This window comes from Quercus lobata, chromosome 7 (assembly GCF_001633185.2).
Source record: "Quercus lobata isolate SW786 chromosome 7, ValleyOak3.0 Primary Assembly, whole genome shotgun sequence".
In the NCBI taxonomy this organism is placed as follows: Eukaryota; Viridiplantae; Streptophyta; class Magnoliopsida; order Fagales; family Fagaceae; genus Quercus; species Quercus lobata.
This window is the reverse complement of record NC_044910.1, coordinates 24139201-24151971: the sequence shown is the minus strand read 5'-3', so window position 1 is coordinate 24151971 and position 12771 is coordinate 24139201. Positions and strand designations below refer to the sequence as shown.

The 12771-nt window shown below is 36.4% G+C and overlaps 1 protein-coding gene and 1 long non-coding RNA gene across 2 annotated transcripts; both read right to left on the bottom strand.

Annotated features, from left to right (window-relative positions):
* Nucleotides 1–415: 415 nt before the first annotated feature.
* Nucleotides 416–2296, bottom strand: LOC115951778. Its single transcript, XM_031068924.1, has 4 exons — nt 1895–2296; nt 1167–1226; nt 855–1007; nt 416–799 (listed from the first exon to the last, which is right to left on the bottom strand). The coding sequence occupies exons 1-4, from the start codon at nt 2294–2296 to the stop codon at nt 416–418; spliced, it is 999 nt and encodes a 332-aa protein (XP_030924784.1).
* A 2563-nt stretch (nt 2297–4859) lies between these two features.
* On the bottom strand, nt 4860–7815 carry LOC115952731. The gene is made up of 3 exons (XR_004083528.1): nt 7634–7815; nt 6416–6507; nt 4860–4992 (listed from the first exon to the last, which is right to left on the bottom strand). It is a non-coding gene; the product is annotated as an uncharacterized LOC115952731 (long non-coding RNA).
* Nucleotides 7816–12771: the final 4956 nt, after the last annotated feature.

Below are 12771 nucleotides of genomic sequence, written 5' to 3'. Positions count from 1 at the left end.
ATCACTGTGTATGTTCTTAAAAGTTAAAGTTATGCCTTGCTGAGGTAATGGACTTAGTAGATTTTAACTTATTTTACAACTGATCATATGAGATAGGGTAACTTGTTTGTTACTTACATAGATTAGTAAGGAGGGTTTTACCCCATTGTTACCTTTATTAAGTGTTAGATAAGATAGAAGTTATATCAACACCAATATAAGAATCATAGAAATAAAGAAAATATACACAACTTTCATTAATCAAAGCCTTCAAGCAAGGCAGATAGAGTACAAAATAAGCAACTTCCTTGCAAACTATAGGAATTAAAACAAAATTTGCGAGTAAAAGAAAAAGAAACAGACAAAACGAAAAAGAAAAACTACACTCATTCTACTTTTTTATGATAAGTTTTTCCTTTAGAAGGCCTCCAATTGGCTAAGCAGATGCAGCTTCTGAGGCCTCAGGGCCTTTGCTTGCAGGATCAGACTTGGCAGGTAGAGGCAGAGAAGCCAGGACAATCTCCATTGTTTTAGATGCTTCTTTTTCTATAGGAGGGTCCTGGGAGGTAGTTGGGGGCTTAAGAGCATCAGGGGCCACCACTTGATTGGAGTTCTTTTCTTTTTCGGTAGCCCCGGGCTTCTTAGCCTCCTCGGAGAGGTTGGCAGAGGAGGTTGTAACGTTGGTTGTGCTGTCCTTGCTCACCTCTGCCACCTCGGGCTCGACATCAATCCTCGAAAAAGAGGGAACAGACCGCCGGATGGCAGGGGGGTAGTAGACGTTCTTTGCCTTCTTATGTGTAGATGAAGCCTCAACCCCGACCTGGTTGAGAGCTTCATACTACATCTGGGAGCAGTAATTCTACATACCCTGGGACCTCAGCCCTGTGGGCTTCTTCGGTCTCTGCCACTCTGGCGTCGTACCCATCCTGCTCGGCTTGATCCCGAGCCCTTTCTGCTTGGACCTTCGCCTTCTCGGCCTCCTCCAATTTATTCTTAAGCGCGACGATTTGAGTTTTGGAGGCGGTCAGCTGATCCTCGGGGTTGCAAAGGAGCACCTTCTAGCTCTTGGCCTGTTTTTCAGCACTATCAAGAGCTGCTGCTGCTGCACTTTTTCTTTCTCTCTACTCTTCCAGCAGTTGTTTCTTGAGCTTTTTATTGCTCTACTTGGCCATATTGAAGGCCTTCACGGTGGAGGCCTTCACGGTGGAGTTGGTAATCTCCTTTGCTCGAAAGGAGGCTTGAACAACCTGCTAAAGAAAGAAGAGGGGGTTTAGAAAAGGAAAGTAAGTAAACCAATTAAAGAAATGAAGGAGAAAGAGAAGAAGAAGGGGTCAAGTAGAAGACATATCATAGCGAGATACCTTTTGAGGTTGAGGAAGACCTCATGCCTCCTCATTGACTATAGCTCGGCCATATCCTCAGGGAGCAGCAAAGCCTGCTCCACCGCATCGACCACGTAGCCGGCGGTTCCCCCCTAGAACTCTCTAATAGAGGCGGTGGCTAACAGAGGTGCCCCATCCAGCATTGGGGCAGGAAGCCAAGCTGGGGGCACATCCTAAGGCTCATTCCTCCTTTCAGCCCCTTTTTGCCCTATTTTAATTTGCTTGGCCGTTCTCTAGGCCTTGTCCTCTTGGGAGGGATGGGTTTTTCCAGTGTCCATCATCTCCTTGCCTTTAGGCTCCCCCATCCTCTTTAATCCAGCAGGTTCAAGCTGGAGGGGTAAGGCAGGTGCAACCTTCCTCGGTGCATCTTTCCTCGATAGGGACTCCAGTAAGTCCTTGAGACTGGACCTCTGCTTGCGCTGGATCCCTATCTCGTCTATTAATGGACTGAATGGAGGGTCGAGATCAAAAGTTGAAGTTTATGGGGACCAAGCTCGGTTGAAGATCTCAAATTCATCCTCGGAGTTAGGTACGTCAACTACTTCTTCCTCTTCGGTGCTGGTAAGACAGGAAGAAGTGGCTACTCCGGTGGCTTGTGGTGGTGGTGAGGCTACCTTTGATATGCCCTCAGGAATAGGATCAGCAGCTTGTGTGCCTTCTGGATTAGGGTCGGAGAGTAGAAAACTTAGGGCCGCTACGCTGATTCGTTGCAGCTGAGGATCTCTAGCTTTGATGACACACTTAGGCGCCAAAAAGCTTTTGGAGATCGAAATGTAGTCCAAAATCAAATGAGCTGCTCTGAACTGTCCGTTTGTGTGGATGAAGATCTCGGCTTTCAAGATCTTGTCCAAACTTGCTCGATTTACCAGGTTGAAGTTGGGCACAGCAGCGTGTAGGTCTGCGAAGTCATCAACAAGGACAGAAGAATCATTCATTAGCAAAGTGCAAATCAAAGGAAATATTTGGGTAAACAAGAGTTAAGGAAAAAGATAAGGATATAACTTTAAAATTGAAAATGTAGACCTAGAACCCCACCTGGTTTCCCTTCCGTCGTCAAATAAGGGAGGCCATCGTGCCACTCCCCTGATAGGATCAAAAAATCCTTTTCAGGCCTTTATTAGAGTCGGGAAGGCATTGGATGTGCATAACCTTAGGGTACCTAGATTTCAGGTAGTACCCCTGTCTGGTTAGGTGGTGGAGGTTGTAAATCCAGTTTACATCGTGATAGGTAAGGCCTAAACCCATTCTCTCATTTAGGACATTGACACAACCTAGGATCCTAAACATGTTGGGAGCACACTGGGTGGGAGCTAACCTGTGGGCTTTAAGGTAATCCCTAGTGACCGTGCCCATAGGGATTCTCATCCCCCCTTCTATGAAAGCGATCATTGGGACTACCACTTCTCCCTCCCGCCTATCTTCAAACCACTGCCCTTCCTTACAGTACCTCATACCTACTCAGGAGGGATCCCGTACCGGGCCCTAAAGTTCTCCATTCCTTCCTTAGACTATACCAAACACTTGAATCTACCCATTTTTTGGAAAGGAAGGGAGAAACTAAGAAGATTGAGAAAGGGAAATGGGGATGAAGAGGAAAGAACGCAAAGAGAAGAAGAACGTATAGAAAAATAAAGAGTAAAATTTCAAGAAGACTTACAAAAAGAATAAAGGGGTCCTCGGACAGGCCTTTGGTATTTGTAAAGGGCTCAAGTGAGTTAGAAGGGTGAGCAAGTTCAAGGTATATGCGCTGGAACGGTATGAATGCTAAAGTGAGAGGAGAAGTTGATTTGAGAGGTATTTATATCAAAAAGAGAGCTACAGAGCGGGAAAGTTCCTGCCCAAGTCCCAGCAGAGTTCTCAGCCGTTTGATTTGCATCGCATCGTAGAACCTGGGGGACATAAGGCCGTCAAAATTTAATGAGGAGCGTGTCTCATAAGTAGAAGCGTTAGGAGCATGTCTTGGGTAGTTAAAAAGGTTTTTGCGTAGGCAGGAGTGATGCATGATAGGCACGGGCTGACTAAGGTGGCATCGAAATCCTTTTTTCTTGCTGAGGAGCCAGAAAGAAGAATCCCGAAGGGCTATTGTAGGGATATTGGACCTAGAAGTTCTTTATTTGTTTATATATTGGGCTTATGGCCCAATCCGAGAATGAGGGTTTGTCTGGGGAAGGGAAATCTTTGTCAGAAGAGACTGCGATAGTAAGTAGAGAGATCCGTCTTGGTCGTAACAGTTCAAGGGGTGGGTTGAGGATAAGCACATCCTCGGCTAACCAATGCCGAGGTCCGAAGGGGTTATCAATCGTCCTAGGTAACGTTCCAAGAAGTTCCGTTGGTGCAAATATGTATTGCAACGAGATTAGACTGGGAGAAGTCCTAAAAATATCTTAGGAGAAAGTTGCTGCCTCCGCATTAAATGCACTGCAGCTAACTCTCTGGTTGCATTAATGTGGAGGTGATGCCTGAACAGTAGATTTTAGCCTTACAGCTACTACATAAGGACTTATGAGGAGTGCTGATGGGACAAGTATCAACACCGACTGTCTGGCATGCACGTGGAAGGTGGAGATGAAAAGGAAAGACAATATAAAAGAAGAAGGAGGCAATGAGATGAAGGGATCGAAAAAGAGAGAGGAAATTACTGTAGCATCTAGAACTAACTTTGTAATCAAACCTGAAAGAAATACATAAGAACAGATCTTCTCGGACTTTGCCGATGACGATTTTCTTCATTATAAGCCTGTTCATTTACATCTTCTTGTCCTTTAAACCTATTTTCTAGTTAGTCTAATCCATTAGAACCCAATTTTCCAACCCATTCTCTACAAATTCATTGTTTTGGACTTTTTGGGTCTAAGTCCATTTATACCTTGGGCTAGGATTTAATCTGGTCCTTACAAAACTAATCTGTTTTGTTTATCCTAAAGAAGTATTTTGAACACCCTAACTGGAAAATCTCAAGAATTTGGGTTTAATATAAACTAGTCGCTAACCCGTGCGATGCACGGGAAAGCTATTGATAACTTCCCTAATATGAAAAAAAAATCAATATCATGGTGTAATTTATATACCAAACCAATAAAATCAATCACTTGCATGATAATAAAATCTATCACATGCACTGAGAAATCGTGATAACCAAGAGCTTGAAATCATATTTAAAATATATATAACTGATATAAGTACTATCCAATACAATTAATTACACAAATATAGTTTTCATACTCATTCAATCAAATATCTTTCATAAATTATATTAATCATTCTTGATGTCCAAGATGTATCTAAATACTAACATTGCCAGTAAACAAAGATGCTAGACCTTAATGGAATTGAAAAGGCAACATAATGCCGATTTACACCATTGCTAAAATCATCACTTTCCATTATTGAGAGAGAGAGAGAGAGAGAGAGAGAGGTGGCTGTTGTGTTGCATCTCTTAAGAAGAATCTACCCTTTACATTTTTTTTGATGTAATCAACCCATAACAAAATAGATGTACCATGTTCAAAGCATGTACATTTGGGAGATTAAAAGTAAAGGAAAATGAACCCATCTAAAGTTTTTTGCTCTTCCTCTTGATGTTGACTTTTCCAGCATCATCTAGAATTAAATTTATATACTCCTCAAAACCCTGTAAGGCATAAAAATTAACTTTTGAACAAATTTACATGTATTTACTTAAAATTGTGAAAGATGCTAAAAATTAGGTTGATATCAGCCTTTTAACCAAAATTCAACATTTTAATGATGTACATCAATTAGCAATTTTGCCATTGTTGGTTGCAACATATATCTTTTTATTTGTGACAAATATGGTGCAATTTTGGCCATTAAATTTTAATCAAAAGCCATGATTAGAAATACTCATCATAAATGTGATTAAAAAACTGAAGCAGTAAATTACAACCCTCTGCATGGTTTTTATTTTTATTTTTTAAAAGACTATCCTTAACATTTATCTTCAAAACATTAAAACAGGGAATGCTGCAAAAATTTGGAATGATTTACCTATATATAGCTTAACCATACTTACTACTCCATATAATTCAAATCAAGACGTTTGATTTTCTCCCCTCATCACTCAAACAGATTATCAACTAAAATTTTAAGAATAGCATTACATGCAAAACCCAGAAAAGCCCAACATTGAAAAGGACAAAATCAATAATTAAAAGTCTCTAAAAATCATCACCACCATCATGCAATATCCAATACAGCCACTTTTAATAAGCACTATGAGAAGCAAATATACAACAAAATACCTAATCTACAAAAATCTATAAAACTAAATCAAATAGCTGTTACTTTTCTAACTCTCTCACGGGAACCTCTATTTTTAATAAGATCATCAAGTGACATATCCAATTTAGTAGCCATAAAATCAGTAGCCAAAGAAATAGTCTTTGAGAGAAAATTATTTTGTTTTCTTTAGGATAATCTCTTATGGGGTTTCTACGATTTTGATTAGCTTTATTGTTTTAGACTTGAATTTTCCTTCAATTCTTTATTCCTTATTGTTACCTAGCATTGGATGGATTACTCATTTATTGCTTAAAAGCAGCTTTTGATTTCAACTTCATATTTCTTACATAAACAGAAGTTACAGGACGTTCCCATGGAAGTTATTGATTGAAGTGTAATGTGTGTGTGTGTGTGTATACTGCCAATACACAAAGAAATGGAAGGCAACAACACAAATCACTTCACTACCATTTCATTAATATTGAAGTTTCAAGGAAATCATCACAGTAGCAAATCAGCGTGAACTGGACAGACCAATTTCATTACTGATTCATGTGCCTGTTAAAGTCTATTTATTAACCATGGTGGACCATACATCCCATTCACCTCAAGATTTTTAATGAGATTCCACCCATCTACGGTAGGTTATTCTAGGAGTCTTCCAATATATATTAAAAAGACAGTTTTATTTATGATCACAATTAAGCTCTTTATGGTACATGATGCACAAATTATTCTAGATAGTGACAATAATAAGTTCTTAATTTATTTTGTTCACAATAAAATAATACAAACATGTGTAATATGTTTACCTTGATGAAAAGATTGTATCTTTGACCCCAACTTGGATATTCCTGATGCAGCCTAGTATTGGGAATTCAGCAATTACCAAGGTCTCAGCCCTCTGTAAGCCAGGAAAACATGATGTGAAATTAGCTGTAATGTAGATATGGTCATATACACCTTAACCTCAACACTATATAAAATTGTAACAAAAGAAACAAATAAATGATTTTTTTAAAAAATAAACAGAACAAAGCAATACAAAGTTAAGACTAATATAACCAAAGTGAAGACTATGAAATTTTGCATCAATGATGAGAAAGTTAAATATTTCAATTACATCAATAAGATAAGGAAAATCAAGAGAGCCCCATTCAAACTATATATATGCTAGTGTTAGTACAGCCTCACATGTGGAGCCTTTTCACTCATATATAGAGAACAACTTTAACATTGATAGTGTAAAGAAGTAGAGTCACTGAAACATTTACCATTTGAAAGAAATAGATATCGGCAAACAAAGAATAGATGAAAAAAATATCTTTAGAAACTAAGTAGGATTAAAAAATGAAAATTATTACTAAATTGCTCCAGACATACAAAGTTCTTAAACAATTCAAGCCATATAGGTCCCAAGTTCAAGTGAAACAATTATTTTTGGCATTTCTGGGAAGTAACAATGGGGAAAGAAATACCCTTTCTTTATCTCAGATTTAGGCTTCTTACAAACTTCCTTTTCCTCTGTTTCTAACAAAGACAGCACCACCTTAACAAAAACAGTTCCCATGAATCAAAATTCCTAAGCAAATCTAAATATCCCCATAAGCAGAGCACTCAACAATAGGAGTGTAGGACTGCTATATTAATAGGAAATATTTTCCTCAAAGTGAAAGCTTATCTGAAAAAATTCAGTGAACCCTTCACATTGAAGTTAAGATTCAAAATAACTTTCAGTAAGGATGGAAAGTTTTCTATTAGATTTTTTTTCCTTGTACTTCCTAAGTGATGGAAAGTTTGGTTTAGGCATTTTTACAAATGCTTTGGGGAGCAAATAACATAGTCACCAACCAAAATCTTCAACTTGTAGTACAACTTTAAACAAAATACAAATGTATAAATAGTTACTAAGTATTTAACATCTAACCATTGTAATTTATCACACACACAATGAAGTATACAAAAAATTTCCAATACCAAGAGCAATATAAACAAAGAGAAAGTAAGAAAAACACAGAAAGGACACTCACAATGTGGTTCATGTGGGCGTGAGAGATGAAAAAGAAGTCTTGCTGTATCGCCTGCTAGGGACAATGACCAATATTGAAAGCCAAATTAGGAGTATGCAAACTTATGCAGGTTTTGTGGCATGCAATTGACAGATCCTTCACCCGTAACTTAGTTTTGGCTGACCAAAGCACCACAAATTTCCACATCTTCTCTTCCTGCCCTTACAGATGAAAAGTAGCTATTCATAATTATGAGGTTGTATCACAGGAACAACATACTCTCCAATGATAAGTAAATGGTGTTATTCAATTTTCTCTCTAGAAAGACTTTAGGTTTGAATTCCTATAATCCATTTATTGTAAACCCCAAAAAAAGGAAAGAACGGTTTAGGCATCTAAGATTGGTTCAAACATTGCGTGAATGTGTGCCTAACATGAACAAAGGTCTTCTTCAATAACTAATAAAATAAAAGTAATAAACCCTCCCTAGAAAACGATTTAAGAAGATGATGCTAAAATCATTAAATCAACAAATTTGGTCAACCAACAGAGTTAGCAGCTTCAACTAAACTTGAACAAATCAAACCTAAAAAATAAGAGAGCCATATTGATACAACACTGAGGCCAATATTCATTCATAATTCATTTACTAACCAAAAAAAAAACAAAAAAACAAAAAAACATATTAAGAAAATTAAGATTAATAAAGACAGATTTTCAGGGGTTAACCCACCATGACACCAACAAAGTCAGAATCACCTTTGAAAAGGCTTGCACGGCAGAATCTTCTTAACTTTCCCATCATTTTCTTGTGTTTTACTCCCATATAGTCTAAGCCAAGCTTCAATAATTCCTATTTAATTTTTTTAAAAAAATTTAACACCAATAACCTAGAGGTCAGAGGCCAGTTCGTGTTTTGTGTTTTTCAGGGAAAAGATGGAAGCTGAGAGAGAGTTGAAGTAGCAGATATATTCGATTTTGCACGGGTTCAACCTTAATCAAAACCAATTATCCAAATACCTAAATTAAAGAAAATCAAACCAAATCCAAGTACCTAAATCTAAGATAGCAAAAATTAAATCATAAAATACCTGCACTGGTAGTGGCTTTGGCGATATATGATGGTGGCGGCCGGAGGCTGGCACTTTTTGCCATTGAAGGAGTGAGAGAGTGACCATGGGCTATGGTTTAGGGATTCTGAGAATTGAGAGAAGCAAAGAGAACAACAAAGAAGAAAGAGTATTCGGTCTCTCTGGAGCCTAAAATAAAATAGTGAGAGAATGCAGAGCATCGGGTTGGGGATTCTGAGAATTGAGAGAAGCAGAGAGAACGGCAAAGGAGAAAGAGTATTCGGTCTCTCTGGAGCCTAAAATAAAAAGAAAAATATAATAGTGAGAGAACGCAGAGCATCGGGTAGGGTTTTAAAAAATTATTATTATTATTATTATTTTTTTTTTTAATATTGTGCTGACGTGGAAATTTGTGGAAGCTTCAAAAGTTTCAGTTATATATATATATATATATATATAGATAAGAATAATGCTATGTCTACAATATTTTCAGAATAAATCCTAAATAATAAGATGTTATTGGCTCTAATTTAGACATACTACTAATATTACTTTTTTATCCACTAATAATAGCTTGTCACCTAAGATTTGTTGTGAAAATGTTGAGGAAAAATATTATCCTCCCAAGCAAAATCGCATTCAGTAGTGTATGTGTATGTGATTGCTCACGAGTTTTTGTGTATGCGATTGTTCATCTGAAAGTTGTTTGAAAGATTACTAATTTTTTTAAACTTGTTTATACTTTATTAATTTCTATTCACTTTATAAAAATTATGAAAATTTGTCTTAAAGGTTTTAAATTACTTTAGATATTTTTTAAGGTAATATATATATATATATATATATATTTACACATTTAATACATTTATTTGCATTTTAGTTAATTCTTAAATTAATTATGACATTATAAGGGCTTGACCTCGATTGAATTTTGATTTAACCTTAAAAACCTTGAACTTCTTTCTTTTTTGGTTTATTGAACAGTTCGGTTTATAAAACCACTGTGTATGCAATTGTTCAAGCTCACTTCTCATGAACAATGCACATCTGATCTAAGTTTAAATCAAGGATCAATTTTCAATCCAAATATGAATAGAAATAGTAGTATTAAAACTCAAGGTGGGTATACGTTATGGTCTCTTCTCTCCAAGGAAAAAATAAAAACTTGGAATGGAAACTCCTTGGAGAGTCAAATCCAATGCAGCCCAACTTACTCAACTAGACAAGATCTAAACCATGCTTAACAAATACAAACATGTCACCTCGTTGTTGTCTACTATAGCCATTGATAACGGTCTTTCTAATGAGTAACGTTTCAGCCATTTCTTTCCTAATAAACTAGGGGGGGAAAACATTTCTTTCTCCACAAGCTGTTATATATTGGAATTTAATTTTCCTAGTTGGAAATGGACTTGTGAGATTGTAGTCGTTAACCTCAAATTGGGTTGTGTCATGTTAAACAGATTTAATTCTCAGTTTGAGTCTATGTTAGGGCCAAGTAGATTATCAACCCGATCCAAGTTGCCAGAGTTAGGCACCAATTTTCCCTTAAGTTCAAATTTTATTTTTCGGCTCAATAATCAATTTAAGTCTTGAAAAAAAAAAAAAAAAAACTATATTTTAGATGCTATTTTTATAGCATATGTAAGTTTGAGTATGAGGAACCAAGCCAGGATTAGAACAATCTACTTCCTAGTCTTTTGGCCTACCGACAACTATAAGGATTTATCGGAGGTACATCAAAGATGAAGTTTAGTTCTAAAAATCTTTTCGTTTAACTCACAAAGCATGACATTATTTATGTAATTAAGAGAAGGAAAGCAAGAAAAATAGAAAATAAGGATGAGATTAGAACTTACCTAATGGGATGGACTTAGGACTATGGAGCCGAGTGATTATGTTTTGGTAATTTTTCTGGAAGGATTAGAACATTATAGAGGTGTTTTGGAGGTAATTTTTTCCTTATTTTCAAGTTGAGAGGACTACTCTACTCTTTAAATAGAGCCTAAAAAGGCGTAGGTGCATACTATGAAAGTAGGCTTGTTTTTTTGGTCTCCATGTGTGAATAGTAGGCTTGTTTTTTTGGTCTCCATGGCAGTGGCAGTTGTAGCTTCCCACTTCTGCAATTTTTTCCTATTTGTTTCATGGTCCAATGTTTGTGCACATGGTTGAATGCCTTCCAAAACTCTGATCATTTGGAAAGCTTACGCTGCCTACTTTCCAAAAATGCCAACTTTGATCATTTGGTGCTCGGAGAGTTATTACATTAGGAATAGGAAGTTGGGTGGATTAAACCGGAAATTTTCAAAGTTTTGGTAAGTTATTGTAAATGCCATCTAATTAATGTAGACATTTGCCCTCTCTGTCTCTCTCTTCTTTTTTATTTATTTATTTATTTATTTTATTATTATTTTTTTTAAAGATCTATATCGAAATGTACCTTTATCAGCCGTTAAGTTATCAATAAATCTAGGACTATAATTTTTACAACTTTTTTCATGTGTTGACATGACCTACTGTGATTGATTACTAATTCTTTAGAGAATCCAAGATCAAATCTGGTCATGCTATATTTGATCTTCCAAAACAACTCACTAGTATTGCCATGGAGCGAGAGGAGTTTTTGTTAACGGGTGTAGTTACATTTGGTGTTATTTGAAGATAAGAAATGCAGTCATTTTTAATCAAATTGATGCAAGGAAGAAGTGGGTTGAAAGTAAATTTCATGGGTTAGAGCTAAGGCTTATATGGTCACTGTGGCTAGGAAGAGTGAAGGGGTATGTAAATTGGTAAGGATATCTAAATTCTTGCTAGTTTAGCAATAGCGGCAAAGTTGTTAAGCTTAAGAGAGTTGAGGAGTTCAAGTTCTTCCTCTCCAATTGTAAGGAAGGTATCTTCTGTGTTGGGAGAAATTTTCATATGCGCCCTTTTAGAGACCCACATGTCAGTGAGAGAGATGGCGCATATGAAAATATCTCCCCATTGTAATCATCGAATTATCAGAAAAACGAGAGTTGAAAAAGTGGCTTTAGAACAAAAATTTCTTCAGGTCAGAGTAGAGGGTGATACTTAAACGATGTTTTGGAGGCTGTTGAAGGTTCTCAAAAGGCCATTAGCTGGGAATTTAGCAGATAATTGAAGAGAAAAGGGGTCTGGTCAATATAGCAAGTAGCAACCCTGAGTTTATGTTCCGATTCAACTGGGTTCATAACTGCAAAACAGTACAGCCCACAATTTGGCAAAATGGGATTTTACAACCCGAGTCTTTCATGACAGGCGTGACTAGTGTGTGTGTGTGTGTTTTTTTTTAGTTTCAGTATTGGACCCTAGTTTCCATGCTGATTTGGTTGTTTCCTGCAATATATTTATCATTTCACTCACAAAAAAATTAGATTATAGATTACTATGAAAGCCATCCAGATTTGAGTCATTTGACAACCCAAAACCTAAGGAGCCTATAGTTCATACAAAATATAATCGCATAATGAAGCTCGGTTTTTTAGCAACCAAAAAAAAAATGAAAAAAAGATTTATCACATACCAATTTTTGGGCATTTCCTTCCACTCAAATCCTAAACCAGAAGGGAAAACTAAAACCAAGATTAGGAGGAAAAAAATAAAACCTAACTGAGACAACAATCCAGCAAGCAAGCATGCCTATTTATCCAATATTAATATCGATTATAAGACAATTTTTTCCTATAAATAAATCTTTGTGGAAGAAGAGCTATATCTTTTTTAAAATAAAATTAAGATTCAAGTTCATAGTAGACTGATTAATATACGGTGAGAAGGTAAGTTGGTTCAAGTTGAAAGAACAAAAAAATGCAGCAGATGACCAAAATAAAATAAAAAATAAAATAAAAAATAAAGATACTAACAACTAAAAAGGGACATACCATCAATTAAAGACAATTAAAGAAATAACATTGACTATGACTTTGGTAACATAGAATGATCGAAAATTTGTTGAGGATTCTTGCCCAATTCCAAAATTTTAGAAATAAGGTTTGGTTATTGTTATCATAGGAAACTTAAAGCAAATATAGTTGGACATATGGAGCTTGCAAGGTTATGTACAGGAGAAAC